The sequence below is a fragment of the Orcinus orca genome, chromosome 2 (genome assembly GCF_937001465.1).
Source record: "Orcinus orca chromosome 2, mOrcOrc1.1, whole genome shotgun sequence".
NCBI classification, from domain to species: Eukaryota; Metazoa; Chordata; class Mammalia; order Artiodactyla; family Delphinidae; genus Orcinus; species Orcinus orca.
In genome coordinates this window covers 109,837,431-109,857,815 of record NC_064560.1, presented here as the reverse complement: position 1 = coordinate 109,857,815, position 20,385 = coordinate 109,837,431, and the positions used below count along the sequence as shown (strand labels likewise).

General features: G+C 38.5%; 1 protein-coding gene across 4 annotated transcripts in view; it reads right to left on the bottom strand.

Annotated features, from left to right (window-relative positions):
- Positions 1 to 20,385, bottom strand: part of CEP152 (centrosomal protein 152) — a 96,567-nt gene that overhangs the window by 25,252 nt on the left and 50,930 nt on the right. For all 4 annotated transcript variants that reach the window (XM_049706035.1, XM_033408398.2, XM_033408397.2 and 1 more), the window contains exons 13-19: positions 19,697 to 19,892; positions 14,253 to 14,375; positions 13,514 to 13,623; positions 12,637 to 12,765; positions 12,378 to 12,513; positions 5,079 to 5,360; positions 2,730 to 2,861 (exon numbers count right to left, since the gene is read on the bottom strand). In XM_049706035.1, coding sequence (XP_049561992.1) covers positions 2,730 to 2,861; positions 5,079 to 5,360; positions 12,378 to 12,513; positions 12,637 to 12,765; positions 13,514 to 13,623; positions 14,253 to 14,375; positions 19,697 to 19,892 — 1,108 coding nt within the window. The remainder of the gene's footprint in view (positions 1 to 2,729; positions 2,862 to 5,078; positions 5,361 to 12,377; positions 12,514 to 12,636; positions 12,766 to 13,513; positions 13,624 to 14,252; positions 14,376 to 19,696; positions 19,893 to 20,385) is intronic.

Here is a 20,385-nt window from a genome sequence, read left to right as displayed (position 1 = left end):
ATAAATCAAAAATTTTGAATCATACTTTAAGTTTACTAAAGGAACCCACTATCTAAGATAAGCTTTACAAAGGAATTCACAGAAAAATTGTTTTGCTACCAGCAGAATAATTCAGTAATGATGTGAAACATGTTTGAAACATGTTTCCTTTCCCAAAAAGGAAATCAGGTCGTGTCACAATGGATGCCTGGAAATTATTAACAGGTAACCTGGGTGGAGGTGTCAGATCCCAGGGAATTTGCATGACCCGCCCAAAGCTCACCAAAAGTGTACAACCTCTCACATAAAATTTTACAGGGAGAATTTGACAGCATTAATTGATTTAGTGTTTCCTGATGTTGCTACACATTAGAATCACCTGAGGAGCTTTTAAAATCCCTAAGCCCAGGGCTTCCCTGGTGGTGCAGTGGTTGAGAGTCCGCCTGCCGATGCAGGGGACACGGGTTCGTGCCCCGGTCCGGGAAGATCCCACACGCCGCGGAGCGGCTAGGCCCGTGAGCCATGGCCGCTGAGCCTGCGCGTCCGGAGCCTGTGCCCCGCAACGGGAGAGACCACAACAGTGAGAGGCCCGCGTACCGCAAACTAAAACAAAACAAAAATCCCTAAGCCCAGGTCGCACCCTGTACCAATTGAAACATAAAGCCTTGGGGTGGGAGCCAGGCAAAAGTATTTTTTTAAAGATCCTCACATTTTTCCAATGTGCAGCAAAGTTTGGGAACCACTGAACCAACTTGCCGACTTCTGGACTCTGGAAACTGGCTTTAAATTTCCACAGATCTTGATGGATCACTCTAATCTTATAAGAACTCTCCAGCAAATGCTTTGAAACTGGCTCTTGCTCATCTCATTTGGCTTGGAGGAAGCATTTGCACAAAACACTAAGTTTTGTGGCTGAATAATTATCTAGAACACTGCTACTCACACCCAAGTGTGGTCCAAAGACCAGCAGTTACCACATCACCCAGGAGTCAGTTACAAAGTCTAATTCTCGGGACTTACTCCAGACCCAACAAATCAGCATCTCCAGGAGCAAAGGCCAGGAATGTGATCTAACAAACCCTCCAGGTGATTCTCATGCCTGCTAAAGTTTGAGAAGCAACACACCGTCCTCTCGTTTCTGTATTTCTGTATTCACATATATTCAGACCTTCTGTGTTCTTAAGGAAAAATCAACTTTATTATTCTTAACTTCTGAGCTCTAAGGCACATATGCATACCATCATATTATTTCCTCTTTCTCTCTCCCTCTTAAATTTCCTTTTGAAATATTTCAACGTACTAAAAGTACAGAGAATATTGTAATGAACCATTACATGAACTACCCATGAACTACCACATAAGTTGAGAAAAATATTAGCTTTTTACTTATGCTGAATTTATTTCCTTAAGTAACTTGTGGAATAAGATTATGAATGCAACATATGACTCATTTACAATGTCTGTTACGCACATTATTTTCTAAAATGGTTGTGACAACAGAAGAGTAGCATATGCTTGATACTGCAATCTATTTTGTGCATTACAATTAAGAAGAGAAGATATAAACATATGGCATAAAATATCACCTTAAGTTTGCTATTTGGACTCTCATGAAGACTATCTGTTCATATCTTTGGTGTACTCACCCACAGATTCTCTTATAAATTTGTATTGTTTTTTTAATCATATATTAGTATTAACGTTTCTGTTTGATTCATTTACTTTCCTTATTTTTATTATCCCCTTCACTTGTTTTTTATTACAAAAACAAATGTTTTAAATGTTTGTACATATTTTATCCCATTTACCTATCTTGGCTACTGTGCCTTGCCTGTTGCCTCACAACTGAGTTATTATGATGCAAATCTGAAATAGTCCATTTCTTTTAATTTTTCTATACTCTCATTTAAAAATGTTTGTCTTCTGAATCAACCTAGAGTTTGTTGTGGTGTAGGGGGTGGGAAAACAATTTTTCTAAAATGCTATCATAAGATGATTTATTATGGAAAATTCCTCATTTCCTTGTTTGAAACAATTTATTAAGCTTTTAGTCATAGTTGGGCCTCTCTCAAGTCTGTATAGTACTGAATGAAAAAGAATTCTATTTTTGTGACTCAACACTGTCTGAATTGCTGCTTTCCAACATATTCTATTAAGTGTTAGGGCTGGACTACTATTTCTTTTCCAGAACATTTAGAAAAATTTCTAGTCCTTTCAGTTTTCCAAATAAATTTTAGAATTATTGTGCCAAACTTCAAAACTATGTTCAGTTTATTGGCATTTTGATTAGAACCGGTTTACACTAATAAATTAAGTTGTGAGGATACAAATGGTTAAAATATCTGATGTTTCCAGTCAAGGGACATGAGATCTCTGGAAAGGAGAGCTTGTTATTTATCAAGGGGAGTATATTATAAGACTACTGACACAGCACAGAAAACAGTAGTCATGCATGTGAAAGGATACTGTATAGCTAATTGCTCTCTCAGTTTCTCCTAAAGATACCACAAGATAAATAGGGATTCCATTCCATGGGTAAGGTTATGCTCCAGATTATGAGAGTTTCACAACCCTGAAACACATTCTCTCCCCCTCCACAACTTGATGATGATGAGAACAGATCCCACTAATCAGGCCCTATGCTTAGTATGCATTATCGCATTTAATCCTCCCACAGTGCTGTGAGCAGGTAGGAGTTCCCGGGACTGAGATGAGGCCCTCCTGAAGCTTCTTTCCAGGAGAGCTCTTACCCGTTTGGCCACAGACTGCTCCTGTAGCTCCTCCCACTTTTTCTGTTCTGCCCTTAGAAGGGCTTTATACTCTGCAAGCTCCGGCAGCTCTTCCAGCCACCGATGACGAGCATTTTGCACAGCTGTTTCTACCTGCAGGAGAGCAATTGCAGAAGAGAGGTAAAGGAACGTATAACATTTCAGAAAGATCCCATGTGCAGGTAACCACTATGATTTCATGTGCATTTACATTGTATTGCACTACAGTAGTTAAACTGACTTCAAGCACCCCACCTTACCCCAAACAGTAGGGGTTCTAGATGTTCTAAATGTCCCATACTATCCACTGCAAAAGGCAAAGCAGGAATTAGAAATCTATACATGTTTGATGGCCGCTACTTTTATTAGAAAGCTTTATACAAAGTACCAATTGCCATTTCCAACAAACTCCTATTTATCTTGGGGAAAAAGAAGAAGACATGCAGGAAGGCTGCTTGGTGTCAGCCGCTGTCCAATCAGTATACCCACCACCTCCTCAGACCTCGTGCCCGACGTATAAACACGCACACAGGCAAACATGCACCAACATATTGTAGTTTAGAGCCCTACACTTGGCAAATTTTCTTGCTGTCAAGAATGAATTTGTGACTATCAAGTGAGGTTGATAGTTCAGTTCTGGCAAAAATGTAAGACTTGGTGAATTCTGAGGGTGATCTGGTTGTACATCTGTTACAGGGTGACCACAGATCATTTATTAAATAAACTTTCCTTATTTCCTTGTTTGAAATATCCAGATATACAACGTACATATAGCCGTACACACACACAAAAGCAGAGTTGATATAAGGGGCTGAATTTCTCACTAAAATACTAAATACATTTATAGGTAAATTCCAGGAAGTTAAAAATATGGGGAAAAGATAAAGCTCCTATAGAAATTTACATTCCTTTAGAAGTTATTATGAACATTTCCTTTCTACTATATCATGCTATTTGTTTTTCTTCACAAGATCTGTGATTGTATAAATACCTAAGCAGCACCCCTAAGAACATGTCTCTTTGCCTATAGAACATTTTCTTAACTCTGTTGAGGAAATTATTTTTTAACTGATTGAAAATGTCCTTGATACAATTACTATATTTGCCTATGCTTCCAAACTTTAAGGATTCCTTGTAAAACCATGTATAACAATTTAACAAACAGGTAGAATTTCAAGTATTTATCAAAAGCAGAGTATGTTTTTTTTAAAACTGTACTTCAGGCATTATCTTAAGACTTTATAATAAGTAAAAGATCTAAAATAAAAACTATACAATAAATAATATTATATTAAGGTCCAGGGACCTCTGAGGGCTAGAAACCCTGTCAGATGGTCTGTGAGGTCAAAACTATTTTCAAAACTTTGGACCTTATTTGTCTTTTTTTTACTCCCATTCTTTCATGTGTAAATAGTGCACTTCTCCAGAGGCTACATGCTGTATGATATGTCTCTTCTCTGATAGCCAATGGCAAGTATGAGCCAGGATTCTTCTTTTTTAAATTTCTTAGATATTTTTCCAATACAGTAAATAGACATACTACCAACACAGAAAAAGCTCTTTCGAGTCTTCAATTTTTAAAAGCGTAAAGACATCCTGAGAACAAAAAATTAAAGAATCACCGTAATAGATAATATTGATAAATCAAATAACTCATCGTTATTCTGTTAACACAGAGCTATACTTTCGTCTGGATGACCTTTCTTGGAACCAAGTAACGTATTATAGTTTAGAGCCTTACACCTGGCAAATTTTCTTGCTGTCAAGAATGAATTTGTGACCATAAAGTGAGGTTGATACTTCAATTCTGGCAAAAATGTAAGACTTGATGAATTCTGAGGGTGATCTGGTTGTACAGGGGTTGGGATTTATAGACAAAGTCCCATTTGCAGGGGAATGCCTGCAGATTCAACTCTCAAGTCTCAACACAAGATACTGTTATATACCTTATTCACTTTAAGCTTACTTATCTATAACTACCTTAGTGGAATATTTACTATAAAGTTAGATAAGAAAGATTCATAATTAAACTGTGCTTCATTCGGATGTAAAACCATCATCGTTAACCTCAGGCATCTTAATGTTTAGACGGACCTCAGAGGAGCAAACATTTTGTAAACTGAAAGAACATACAGAAAAACTGAGAGGCGACAGCTTTGTGACAGAAATATAATGACAAATTTGGCAACAACATAAGATTGTTATCCTACCCTGGGGTATACAAAATGTTTAAGTATAAAGTTATGAACAAGTTCAATGGTAGCACTTTACGGGTTTTCATCCATAGGCAGGCAGTTCCAATAATTTTACTATAGGAAACCTGCCTTTTACCTGTTTGGCAATATTTTCACAATATTTGAGTTCCGATTCAACCTCAAGTTGCTTCAAGCCCCCCTTGATGGCTATTTCCTTCTCCTGCTCTAAATTTTGCTGGATCTTTCGCTTCTGCTCTTCTATCATGATTGCCATCTCTTTCTTGGAAATAACGTCAATGGCAGTTTCTTGGTCAGTTTGGCTGCAACAATCTGAGGTCTTCTTTTTCATAGCCTTTATAGTTTGATCCAGCTTAGACTGCCACTCCTTTTCAAGCTGCTGAATAAGTTCTTGTTTGATCTGTTTTCAGAAGAAAAATCATATGAAAAGAAAAATATTCAAATAAGCAAAAACTAGAATAGCTAGCCAAAAAAGCAACCACAGCAGTGTTTGAAAACCATCTAGACATTGTTGTAGTTATTATGTGAGGTTTAGAAATTTAGTCAATGAGAATATATTCAAGGAAATCCTGAAAGTTACTCTTTGACCTTATCTATGGGACATAAATCACATGGAAGAGTTAAGTATATTGTGTAAGGTCAGGTTATCTTGCTCTCAAGATGCGACCTTCTGGAAGCTTTGACATGGCCACTACAATGATCGCATGATAAAAAAAACAACAACAAAGAAAACTTCTACTATTAATATGTGATTTTCCATCAATACCAGGCTTTCCACAAAGCAGGCACTGGGTAAGCATAATTAATGAAACTAAAATTGAACAATCTAAACATTTTTACTTATTTGGACACATTAGAATCTTGTTTCTTATGATATGAAATTGTACTCAGTCAACTGCATTCAAGAGGAGGGCATGGGCTTCCCTGGTGGCCCAGTGGTTGGGAGTCCACTTGCTGATGCGGGGGACACGGGTTCGTGCCCCGGTCCGGGAGGATCCCGCATGCCGCGGAGCGGCTGGGCCCGTGAGCCATGGCCGCTGAGCCTGCGCGTCCGGAGCCTATGCTCCGCAACGGGAGAGGCCACAGCAGTGAGGGGCCCGCGTACCAGAAAGAAAAAAAAAAGAGGAGGGCATTATTGGAAGGATGCCTTAGTGATTCTACTTTCAACAGTGTAGTGGGATGGACCCAAACATAATTAGTACTGGGCAAAACTGTGAAATAGCAAAATTTGCTTTTCCCTTTTCCTGTTTCCCACCTCCTGGGTATCCAGAGTTCTCAGACAGCTTCCCTGGCTACCACAGCCCCTGGCTGTATTGCTTCTCTCAAAAAGGTCATCTTGTGTGGCCTTTTTTGCTCTATGCTTTATGCTTTCCTGACAAAACACAAAAACATTAGCTGTCTCTCTCACTCCCCTGGTAAATAACTGGTTAGCAAATCCAACTAAAAAACAATTTGCAGCAATGTAAAAATAGGGAATTTGTTTTGCGTCATCCATATTTTTAAAAAATAAGTTTATTTATTTATTTTTGGCTGCGTTGGGTCTTCGTTGCTGCACACAGGCTATCTCTAGTTGCGGTGGGTGGGGGCTACTCTTCGTTGCGGTGCACGGGCTTCTCATTGCGGTGGCTTCTCTTGTTGCGGAGCATGGGCTCTAGGTGTGTGGGCTTCAGTAGTTGTGGCACACGGGCTCAGTAGTTGTGGCTCACAGGCTCAGTAGTTGTGGCTCACAGGCTCTAGAGCACAGACTCAGTAGTTGTGGCACATAGGCTTAGTTGCTCCACGGCATGTGGGATCTTCCCGGACCAGGGCTCAAACCTGTGTCCCCTGCATTGGCAGGCAGATTCTTAACCACTGCACCACCAGGGAAGCCCCATTCATATTTTTTTATAGATATTTGGCTAGATATATTCCATAATATATACTTTTATGTTAAAAAATGACTAGTAAAAGAATTTCAGGTGCCAGCACTAGATTGATGAGATTTGGGGGAGAGGAGAGGAGATGAGTAGTAGGGAGGTCAAAAGACAGGACAATGGTGTATGATTCCATCTTGAGATAGCTCCAACCCCGATTAATAGCAATCTTGGGGTCAGAAGAAGCTAGTTTGAGAACTTATTGCACTTTCAACTAGGTTTTTAAGATCGTAATTTGGTTCTTAATTTTCTTGGAAACTATGAGCATTTTCTAATCTCACTTGCTACTTAGGAAATAGAAGTAAAGTTTTGTGCTTCTAAGCCTACCCAGTCATTACTTCTTTCTTCCGATCCGCAGTGTACGTTAATTATTTGTTAATTATATTGGTCTAGAGTTATCAGAATCATTTCACAATATGAAATTTGATCACGGTTTCATTTTTGAGGAATCAGAAAAAGTCCTCCTCAAAACCCATTATAGGGACTACCCTGGTGGCCCAGTGGTTAAGAATCCGCCTGCTCCACAACAAGAGAAGCCACCGCAATGAGAAGCCCACGCGCCGTAATGAAGAGTAGCCCCCGTTCGACACAACTAGAGAAAGCCAGCATGCAGCAACGAAGGCTCAACGCAACCAAAAATAAAATTAAAAATTTTTTTAATTCTTAAAAAAAAACAACATTATATCCTGAATTGGGCTGAAGAGTCAAGAGGTAGGAAGTTTTAAAAAATAAAACGGGTGTGAGTAAGCTGCTAATAGCCCAATTCTGAGAAGTAAAATGAGTGATTATGTATGTACCTGGCAATTAAAAATAATGTCAGTTCAAGAAGAGCTGTCTCTCAACAGTTAATACTACATTTTTTTAAACATGATGACTAGAAAGAAATTTTTTTTTTTTTTTTTTTGCAGTACACGGGCCTCTCACTGTTGTGGCCTCTCCTGTTGCGGAGCACAGGCTCCGGACGCACAGGCTCAGCGGTCATGGCTCACGGGCCCAGCTGCTCTGCGGCATGTGGGATCCTCCCAGACCGGGGCACGAACCCGTGTCCCCTGCATCGGCAGGCGGACTCTCAACCACTGCGCCACCAGGGAAGCCCTAGAAAGAAATTTTAACCCACACCTCTTTCTGTTCCTTAACCCAGTGTGCTTTGGCTAACATCACTTCATTTTCAAACTGCTGTTTAATATCATTTTCTTGTTCTTTCAGCCACTTGTCCTTTTCCATCATAAGGGTATCTTGGTACTTTTCTTCAAGTTCCACCTGCAGTTTCCTTACATACTCTTCTCTTTCCTCCAATAGCTGTCTCTTTAAACAAAATTCAAATAAATATCTCATATGACACTAATATTCTCTAAGTCAAACTTATGAAATAATAGTTATATGCATGTAATAGACAACAGCAACAGAGACAAGTGATCTTCCTATATGCTAACTCAATCAGTTGAATAAACTGTCTTGTAAAAACCTGCCTACATCTCAAATATTTGGACAAAAAATTTACAGATGGTTGTATTAAATGAAAAGGCATCTAATACAATAAATACATTCCCACAGGACCAAATACTATTTTTAAAGGTGAAACTGACATTTATGTTTACACCCCACCCATAATGAGACGCATAATGTATCACAGACCAGAAAAATTTATATTTCTGAAAAACCTGTATTCAGAGATAGGCCAAAAATTACTGTTCTTTTCTAAAAGCTATGCATCCTTCAATAAAACCCAGACTGGTATAAAATTTTTTTAACAAAACTAGCTGAAGCATTATCAAATAAGAACATTCAAGTGTCAGTTAAAATTTAACAATTTGAACTATTCATATAATATTCCCTATTTATTCTAGGAACCCAGTTGATCTGAAATCGCTAATAAACCTCTACTCAGGGATCAACATTATCTATGAGAGTTTCTGTTTGAAAAATTTTAGAAATGGTTTTCTGGAGGTCCTACCAAGATGCTATGAGAAGAAACACAGTGAAGCCCACAAACTACAACACCAAGGAAGTATACCTCACATAACTAATGCTACATGGCAACCGAGCTTTTGCTCTGTGTCTCTTTGGCATTATTTCTGATTCCTGACTATCTGGTTGTCTGGATTTTTTTCCAGTTCATAGCTGACCTGGATTATTTCTGTCTTAATTGCTCTCTGAGTCTTCTCCACCACTGGCACATGCCAAGAAGATAAAATCCGTGTTTGTTCAGTGTTGCATGATTTTGGAAAACCTCCGGTGACTGAGGGACCCATTTCTTCAGTCAGGTCATGTGGACTGCAGTTGTACTAAGATTATAGGACAGGCTCATCCACATGGCTGAGAAAGTTGTCCACTGTCACATCAAACATCATATATCACTATTATTATTTTTGTCTGACTGTAGAAGTAATCCCCAAACTGTCTTATCTGTGTATGTCTATCCTTTAGGAGTTGTTTCCATATGTATCTGCATTTCCTTTTGACCCGAAGAAGAAAACTGCTACCAATTTTCCGTGTGTTTGTATGTTTGTGAGTATATTAGTTAGCTTAACTAGATAGTAAACCAGACCATACAGAGACTCAGAACAACGAACACCTATTATTTCTCATGATTCTGTGGATCAGCTGGGCAGTGGTTCTGGTCTGAGTCCACTCAGCTGATTTCTGCAGACAACTGAGGCTACAATGGTCTAAGATGGTGACACTCATATGTCTGGTGGTTAGTTCAATGTCTGCCAGGATGATGCAGTGACTTGGTCACACGTGTCATCATCTAGCAGGTTATCCCTGATCCTTCACATAGTGCTTGGTCAAAGGGTTCCTAAGAGTATCACGCTTACAAGGACCAATGTGTAAAAGCTTTCTAAGTGTCTTTTTACATAATGTTAACTAATATCCCATTAGCCAAAGTCAGTCATTTGGCCAAGGTCAGATTCAACGGATGAGAAACAGACTATCTGTAACTGAGAATAGCTACAAAGCCACATTGCAAGGAGACACACATTCAGGGATAGGAAGAATATGTGGCCATTTTTGCAATCCACCACAGTGAGGAAAACTTTGCTTCCCGCTCTTTACAGAAGAAAAGCAATAAATTTATTGGTCATAGGAATCCACCATTTGAACATACTACAGGAATATCTAATTCAAAAAGTTTTTATCACACGAGGGAAGGAAATATTTGGATAGTTTTAAAATGTTTAAACTTGTTTTGCATGCCTCAGACAGTCAAAAAACTCTAACTTCTAAGGACTGACTTACCGTGATGACAATTGTATAAATGAGCCTTAGTGTGTGTAGGAATGGCATTATGAATAGGAATATCGATCATCTTTGCTTTGTCTACAGATTCACAGCCTCTACTGATTACTACCCAGTTTGAAGGGTCCTGTGTTTATGACTTTATTCCCCCTTCTCCGAACAAGCCAGGTTAACATGTGAGGAAAGTCTCTGTGTTAAAATCTTTACAACTTGGAATTGAACTTGTACTTAACCTGCAGCCTGTCTCAACAAGTGTTTCAGAAAAGAGCACATATGAAACAGGAAAATACAACCAGGGACTCTCGGCATTGCCTGTCTTACACAGTCTGTATCCAAAGCTCCGGACCTGAAGATCAACTGCAGGGAAAATGGCTTATGTCTTGCAGAGAAGGACTACCCTAACAGTTCCCTAGCTTGCTTGAGTTGAATGGGCTTATGAAGACTATTAAGCTATATAAAGAGCTTGTATAAATCTAAATAAAAAACTAAAGAATTCCCAGAGAAGGAAGAAATTAAATTTTTAACGCTTTAAGTACACTGGCCCTTTAAGTGGGGGGATGGGTATAACTACAAGGGGATGGCACAAGGGAGTTTTTTAGGGTGATGAAACTATTCTGTTTCAATCCATACATGGGTTAAAAATTTATAAAACTGGACACCAAATGAAAAAGAGTCAATTTTACTGTATGGCAATTTAAAAATTTAAAAAAAAATTTAACCAGTAAGTGTTTTTGGAAGAGGGCCAAATAGCAGTTTTAACTTTCCTTCTTGCCCCAGCGCACAAGCATTCATGAGCCAAAGTATCAGTCAGTAGCAGCTATTAACTGCAACTGACCAATTACGTGAGATTCAATTTTACAGCCAAATTGATTCTTTTAAAAGTACCAGGAAATATATTCCTGAAAAGAATGACCTCTTTGAGAGAACTGCTCTTATGTTCTTGCCAATTTATATATTTAAAGAAAGAAAGAAAAGAATCACACTAGATCTTCTCCCTATTTTAATTTTTTTAAACATTACTGAGCTAAGTCTTTAATTTCTAGGTAATTTAAGATCCCTTCTAACTTTCATACTGCCGGCACTAACTAAAACAGCTCCCCTTAGCTCTTTTTCCACTAGATGGTATGTATACATGGCATGTTTTTCTACCATATTAATCTATTCAAAAATAATCAAAATGTTAAGTGACCTGGATTCCTCACTGCTCTTTAAGTTTGTGGTAGCAACAGTCAGCTTCACTATAACTTACTCAGAAACCTCTGTATATAGAACATTTACTAGAGCCTTTAAAAATATTGTCTAATCTTGATGCAGGTGGCTTTCAAATTGTGGTCTGCAGGCTGGTCCCAAGGGGAAGGGAGAGGCAGACGTGTGTCTGGATGAGGCTTGAGCCAGGACGAGGAAGAAGACAGGAGGAGCAACTGTTTACGTGTGATTTCACTCCTGGACACTCACCAAGGGCAACCTGGAAGATTCAGGCAGGAGTAGAGAGGATACTGCAGCCCCTCCAGCTTCCCGGGACGATGAGAACTCTCTGGAAAGAGGTCACACTCACACAGACCTTCCTCTCCACAGCTCCACAACCCCACCTTCCCTATCATGAGACCCAAGTTCAAACTCCTGCCCTTTTCCCCAGAATAAAAGGATGCTTAAGTCCTGACAGAAACGGGTCAGAGGAAAACGTCCATGCAGCGCACACAGGACTGTATAGAATCACTTGGGCAGCAAACAAACATGCAAAACGAGGATCCCTGGGTTTCAGACTCAAAGTACTCGGGTCCACCTTGTTGTTGTTGTTTTGTTTTGTTTTTGCGGTACGCGGGCCTCTCACTGCTGTGGCCTCTCCCGTTGCGGAGCACGGGCACCGGACGCGCAGGCTCAGTGGCCACGGCTCACGGGCCCAGCCGCTCCACGGCATGTGGGATCTTCCCGGACCAGGGCACGAACCCGCGTCCCCTGCATCGGCAGGCGGACTCTCAACCACTGCGCCACCAGGGAAGTCCCACCTTGCTTATTTTTAGAACGCTCTTTTGCCTCTTAGAATAAATCTATAAGGACGAATCACTTTCTCCTATGGGTATGCCATTTTCTGCTAGGGCTTTAATAATCAATTCAATATTTACTGTACTTTGTGAGCTGAATTAGTATGAAACAGCCAAACGTGAGGACTTCTACAGAAGGCTTCCCTGTTTCACAGGAGAGTGAGTGTACTGGTTTCAGTGAGAAATGAAATGAGGTGAACACAACACAGACTTGTCCTGTACCTTCTTCTCTTGAGCCTGTTGCTCCTTTTCCATGGTCTTCCTGAGAGTTGCTTCTAGATTATCTTTCTCTCTGCACACTTCCAGGTAACATTCCTGCACGGCCGCCATCTCCTTATTCACCTTATCTAAATCAGACCTTGGACACACAAAACCAGCAACTAAATATAAGGCTGCAGAACAGACAATTTTCCTCTAAACAATGGAATAAGAGAATGTTGTCTCTACAGCTTCAGGGGCAGCCAAACTCTTTCATTCTCACCTTAGTTGCAAGCGAGCTCCCTCATAAACCTCAAAGAGCTGCCGCTTCTCCAAAGCATGCTTTGCTAACAGGCTTTCACGTATTTGGGCTTTCATGGCTTCATGGTGTTGCTGGTAAGTCCTCTCACACCTAGAAACAGACAGCAGACAGCGGAATCTAAGGCAGGGCCAGCACTACCAGAAACACCGAGACAACTGGTTTCCCTCCCTTCCTTCCCATGCCCTCCTTCTAGTGCAAAGTACAGTTAAGATCAGATTGGTCTTCCCCAACACAAAGTGGTAATAATTAGCTTTCAATAGATGATCTTATGAGAATCTTCAAAATTTTCTTTCTTCAAATGTTTCTATAGAAAAATTAGAAACCTGGATGTGAGAAATGCCCCAGTCCTTCAAACAGAGTATAATAGTCTGTGTTGAGAACTTCTGTTTATAAAAAACTAATTGAAATAATAGAGGGTGTGGTTCCAAAATTCCAAGTTATCTATATTAAACACAAATACTAAAGTAACCAACTCACACGTAAGTTATGTTCCAAAAGTTTGTTTCAAAGTTCATGATTTCCTATTTAGAAGACATATTTCCTCCCACAGGTTCCTTCCTTATAAAAAATAGTTAAGCCATTAAGCTCTACTATTTCAATGAACTACAGTTTGGATGTGTTCTGTAGAACTCAACGTACTACATAACATTATTTCTATGGAAAATGTGTTCCAAATTCTAATTTGAGAAGCCAGGGATTCATCTTCTCCAATTTATGATCTCAATAGGGAGGGTTCACACCATCATTTCTCTCGAATCTTTTCTTGGGGGGCGTTATCAGGAGAGAGCAGGGAAGGAGAGCCCAGAAGACAGACATCAGGCCTCTGTCTAGACCTCACCTATCCACAGCTTCTTGTTTATCACGGTCAAAATCTTGTACCATTTGTCTCATTTGATTGCATAAGTCTTGATTCGTATTTCTCAGATTTTCTTCAGTTTCTTTAAGCTCCTAAATACAAAAGAATAAAGTATTTAGAGGAAATACCCATCATCTTTATTGACTAGTCTAATCTCATTTTCTGATATCCTCTGTGCTTTATCTCTTTCCCTATAACATTATTTGACATAATATCATTTTCATAATTCTATAAAAGTCTCTTCATGCCTTGTAAGAGTGTAGATTCATTTATTTGTCAAGTAGCTTTCTGACAGGAGTAAAGGTTAAAATTCTGTATTTATTTTGAAATGTATGAAAACATTCAACCAGAGAAGTATTGGTTAACTGATGCTTTATGATAAATCTTAGAATATGATAATCTTCCCAACCATATAAATAAGCACGGTTTTACTTTCCGGTCAAGGGCTGCCTAAGGAGGAAAGAATACCTCTATTAGCTATGCTATTAGAGAAATACTGAATTCCTAGACAATTAGAGGAATTCCAAAAAACTGAAATTATACTCACTTACCTTCCGATGAAAATACTACCCCATGACCAGCAGTAAAAGGAAATAACTGGAATCCTTAATCACCTGCTAATATACTTGTCCACTAACTCATATTGCCTCTGTATTTTTGAAAAGTCCTTTGAATGAGGTCATGAGAATTCTCACAAAATAGAGGAAAGTTTTTTAATCACCTGATTTTGTTGCTGTAAAACCTGAATTTCACTTTTAAGTCGCAGTATATCATCTTTGACAATCATATCGGAAGAGTCAGGCCATACTTGATTAGTTGGTTTTTCTGAGGTATCTGTTTTAGTCTAAATGTTGAAAAGAAGTCAGAAGTTTTTCAGGTTTATAAAAAATTGTAAGCACTAGTTTTGTAATAATTTCATACTTACAAAGAAATTGCAAAAACAGTACAAATAATTTCCATATACCTTTTATTACTGTCCCCCAATATAACCACGGTACAATTATCAAAACCAGGAAATTAACTAGGATGCAATACTATTACCCAATCCATAGACCTTATACAAAATTTTCCAGTTTTCCTCTAACATCATTTTCCTGGTTCAGGATACAGTCTACAATTTCACGCTGCCTGCAGTTGTCACGTCTCATTAGTCTCCTCCGATCTAGGACAGTTCTTCAGTCTTTGTCTTTCGAAACCATAACATTTTTGAAGCGTACCTATGCTAATCATTTAGTTTTACGGATGTTACTTCGTTATTAAATTCACGTTATGCATTTTGGGCATGAATGCCACAGAAGTGATGTGTGTGTGTTTTTAGGAGACATATGACATCAATATGTCTCATCACTGGTGATGATCAGCTGATGAAGGTCGAAGGTTCTGTCTGCAGGCATCTCCATTGTAAAGTTACTGTTTTGCAATTAATAGTAAGTATTAATATCTTATGGGGAGACATTTGAGACTATGCAAACATTCTATTTCTCATCATACTCTCACCCACTAGGTTTAGCATCTATTCTATTTCTGTATTTAATCAGTGTTAACTCATACATTTTATTCAATAGGTACACAATGATGATAGACTTTGGTAAACTGTTTCCAGAAAGTTCATACAAATGTATCCTGTCAGGTGGTGCAAGAGTCTGTCCAGCTCTCTTTACCTCCAATGGCTGTGACTGTCTTTGAATGATTATTGTGTTTGATGGGGAAAAGGGTCTCCAACAATTTTTTCATTTGCATTTGTGGAACCTCTTACATGCCTTCATTGTTCATTTGTTTTTCATCTTTCCATATATATAACTTTGCATTTTCCTCTTACCATCTAATTGTTTTATCCATTTTTATAAGTTCCTTGTTCACTGAAGAGGTCAAAGATTTTTTTTTTTAATATCTACTCTATTTGACCTGTTGGTTTTATATTTACCTGAACTCTGAGCTCTCTTCTTCAATGTTTAAAAAATATTCTGTACCAAGGTTCATTCTACTCATTGGGGGAAAGGGAGGTATGTGTATCTCATTCCTACATGGGGTGACAGAAGGCTTTGGCTCAGTCTTCCAATTCAGTCTTCACTTCCTTCAGAGAAGGAAGTTGCACTTTCCCCGGTTCACCTGCCATCATTTCCTAGAAGCCACTGCTCCTGCCCCAGTCAGAAGAGAGAGGAGCTAAGAATACCTACCCTGTTAGCTTTGCTCCAGACTTGGGGGTATTAATGAGACTTTAAAGGATTTTACTGACTCATTAGAATGGCTTTCATTTTTTTTTTTTTAACTTAGCCTCTACTTTTTAAAGTTTACAATATTCATTTGTGCTTCCTTCCCCACTGGTGAGTTTCTATTACTGAGAATGAAAGTAACATCATACTGATACACTGAAAAAACAATCTTCATGGCTAGCTATTACACTCAATTTTGACATTTTTTCACACTGCAGGCACACAGGGACTTGGTACTTGCAGTACTTGTTAGCACAAAACTCTTACGAAGATCTTTCAAAAGAGAAGGACAATTTGAACGCAGCAATAAAACCTCTCTCCAAAGCTGGTATATACTGAAGACATTATCTTCAAGAAAACAAGAAATGTAATATACCAGCTCTCATACTATCTTCCTAATTTCTATGTCTCAAAAAATTCTAGCCAGGACCCTTCTGAGTTGGGTACTGAACACTGCCTATCAAGTCCCTTGGAATTAGAGTATGGCTTTAACCACAGCTTGTGGTAAGGTAACGGATCTCTATTAAGTATCAGACACAGAAAAGCCTCTGTGTTTTATTTCTTAAGCTTACAAAAAATTCAGTGTAGATGTGGTCCCTGACTGATAGTAAGCCAGTCTGGTTTTCCTAAGGCCTTTGCCACATTCTGCCTTAACGGCCCAGTTGTTCAACTGGAATGAACAGCATAGTATTTGATCCACCCCCAATCACTGTTATAGTGCTATATATGGGCAGACTCCTCACTTTCACCACATATTATCCTGGAAATGTCATAAAACAGCACTACTATGAATAGTCACATGACATGAAAGCAAAAAAACGGACTCTCTGTAATAACTTTAAATTGTTTTATATAAGATGGATAGAAACAGATATAAAATGTACTATAAGGTATGTATAAAGCAATAAATACATCAATACCTTTAAAACATTTATGAAAGAATCATGCCAAATAAGATTACATGGTAAATATTTTTGCTGCCCTTCTTAACACATAGAAAGGCTTTAGGATTTTGATGGCCCAGTTCTCTTTAAAAAGGCATCCAGGGAAGTTTAAATTAATGTGTTTTTTCTCTTAACATCCCTGTAGCAAGCACAGAAGTTCAACATCATTTCATTAAGCTCGGGACTTGATGCTAGCCATGATCATTCTTCTAAAAGTCGATATTGAGACACTGAATGATTTTCGCCTCATTAAAGATTTCAGAAAGACTGAGTTTATAAAATATAAACTTCTAGCTTATTTGCTCCAGCTTTTTACATACTTCTGCTCAAGGCCGAAATATCCCTTTCCACCTTCCCGCCTGGATTTATCCTTCAGGACAGAGGTCAAATGTTCCCTCCTCACAGACTTCACTAGGGCTACCTTACCACCTCAGCCCCACGCCCAAGCCCAGTTAGTTATTCCTTCTCAACAGCACTTTGTAATTAGCATAATTCTTATTACACAAAGTTATAACATGTCCATCTCCTTACAGATCTGTAGTACTGACTGTGGTAGCCAGTAAGCACACATGGTTGTTGGGTACTTGAAATGTGACTTGTCCAAATAGAAATGTGCAATAAGGAGAAAATATGTGCCAGATTTCAAGGACTTAGCACACGCATAAAATATATAAACCATCTCATTAATAATTTTATACTGATCACATACTGAGAAGATAATATTTTGTATATACTAGGTTAAATAAAATATATTATTAAAATCAATTTCACCTATTTTAATGGGACTACTAGATATTTTAAGTTACATATGTGGCATCATTATATTTCCATTGGATAGTGAGGTTCTAGATTCTAAGTTCCTTCATGGAATGGCCATTGTTTCTTTCATCACTGAATCCCACAAGACCTTGCACAGAGTAGCTTAAAAAAAAAAGAAAAAGTTTTAACTGAAGGATTTGCTTTTCCTCCACATACACCCCCAACCCTGCTTTCCGACTTTACAGACTCAATAGAAAGCTCCATTAGAAAAGATGTGGGAAACAGGAGGCAAAGGCCAAGTTTGATGGTGGCCATTTGCTAATTAGATGACTGTGAACTTGAGTGCTTATTTCAAGACCACCTGTTGATTAAATTACCACTTCCTCTCCCTCTTCCCCATCTAGGAAGTGGGTCAATATGTGTAGTAATTCAGCAAATATCTACTGAGAAAACAGGTAGAGAATTATCAAGACAATACTCCCAAGAGGTTCCTATATAGTAAGGTGACGCAGAACCACCATAACCAGCAAGTGCTGAAGGCACCCTTTAAGAAAAACCAAATGCAGACTGCTGAGAAATCACTATGGCAAAAGGCTAGCTGGGCAAAAAGAGTAGTCAAAGATGAGACAGTTCCCTTCGCTCCACTGATGAAACAGCCTATAGAGTATGGAGGCAAAGGGAAAGGCTAAAAACAACACAAGGAATAGCCACCAGCAACTGCCACACATGTGAAAGTGTATCTGTACAGCAAACGCCACTAGTGATTTCAATATAGAACAAAGAAAGCACCAAGATACCTAAGCTAAGGTTCAGACTCAAAATCAGGTTCCTACTCTTAGCACACTCTCACCAAAATGCTTATTAAACTGATCAACTCTAATCTAATGCAAGTTTTCATTCCCATCCTTTATAAGAAACATATGGAAAAAGCTAAAACAGCTTGATTTCAAGATGTTAAGTGTGCTGGGGGAAAGCACGTTCTCCCATTTCTCATTTGGTTATTAACAATGAAATCAATGTGCTCATCAAATGTAGTTACTCAGAAGAAAGAACCGAACCGGGCAGGGCTTTCACAGTGAAAACACACTATTATTTCTGGAAAGCAAACTAGCACGATTAAAATTCCATAATAATAAACACCACAGAATATCTTGCACACTTTGCTTTAATAGGACTGTTTTAATGAATACAACTCCTAGTTTAAGGATCAGGAGATAAAACGGTACCAAAGTAGGAAGTAAGATATCATTTCCATCCAGGAGAAAAAGGAATATACTACCTACATTCATTTTTCACCTTTCCTTTCCTCTTTGTTTCTAGGTCTTTCATGTATTACTTTCTACTGGGAATAGAAATGAGTTCGGATTTAGAAATAGGGAAGGGTGAAAAAGGCAGCTGTTGAAGGAGGGCAACCCTAAAGATCTCTGACAGCACGATCTTGGAGAAATAACCTTGACCTATTAATTAGTCCAGTATTTTACTTTCAATTTGCCCAAAGACTGACTCTCACCTCAGAAGGGTCACAAATTCCTCCAGCTTCATTTTCCTCATCTGTAAAACAAGGATGCTAACTGAAGGATATAAAGGTGGATTTCAAGGACTCTGACATACCTGATTCCATACCTTTCCCACCTGTAACACCACCTCCATAGAATTAATTTTTTTTAATATAGAATGACTATTATTTTAAGAACAGGAGCCAGAGAAATCTCAGACAAAATGCTAGAGGATTTCACTGTGGAGAATTTAACTAGATTTTAAAGCACTGTTGGCACAAGCCAATCTTGAGGAAATGCAGACACCTTGGTTATGTAGAATGCTTCCTTGGATTTGTGGTTAAGGAATTTTACCTAATTGGCATCTCATTTACTAGGTGCCAAGAGTAACCAGAAAGTATATTCCTTTAAGTGGCATTTCTTTCTTTAAATTTCACTTATAAAAAAGTCAAATGGGGAATCCCCCGGCAGTCCGGTGGTTAGGACTCCAAGCTACCACTGCAGGGGTCGCAGATTCGATCCCTGGTAGGGGAACTCAGATCCCACAGGCTGCGTGGTGCGACCAAAAATAAAATAAAAGTCATTTGTAAAATAAATAAAGAAAGAAAACATTCTGCCTTAAAAAAAAAAAAAAAAGTCAAATGAATCCCTGAAAGACAAAAGTTTAATTTAAATGTGAAAACTGTAAGCATTTTCTTTATTAAGTCTTGAAAAACGGCATTTTATAAACTTTATAAATTTTATAAACTCTACCTCGATGCTTTTTTCATCCTTCTCCACTTGGAGATCTTCGAGTTTCTTATGACAGTCTTTGAGATCGTTTTGTAACTGAGACACCAGATGACGCTTCACGGAGTTGCTACCCAGCAAACGCTGCACCTCTGCTTTCAGATTCAGAATGACCTCATCTTTGGAAAGCTCTTCAGCTGGGTCTTCCTGCTGTACAACACTAACGGAAAAATTGTCATATCTAAGGTTAAATCAAGTAACAAATCAAGCACGGCTATTCCTTAAAAGCAACTAGCTGCAGTGGTAACCATGTTTTGTAACCCATACAACTATATACTGGTATTTCAAAAACAATTTTAAGTTTTGTCATACACAGGATATTGCCTTTGACACATCCCCATATACAGAAATAAGTTCATTCACAGGAAGACCCTTCTTAAGCTTAGTCCTGCTGCCTCACTGAAAGTTCAACCATACGAACTTCAGTATGACATGCATTTTTATTTTTGGTAAATTGCATGCTATATATACATGTCCTTCATTACTCCAAGAGAAACAAAGTGAAAATAAAGGATGAAATGAAGAGTAAAACACTAGTCATCCTAACCAACAATTCCTGTATCTCTTCTACTAAAACACAAGTCTAGGTGGATATCTGAGCAATTGAAAAGAAAAAGTAACAAAAATAAATGCCATGCTAATTTAATCCCCAC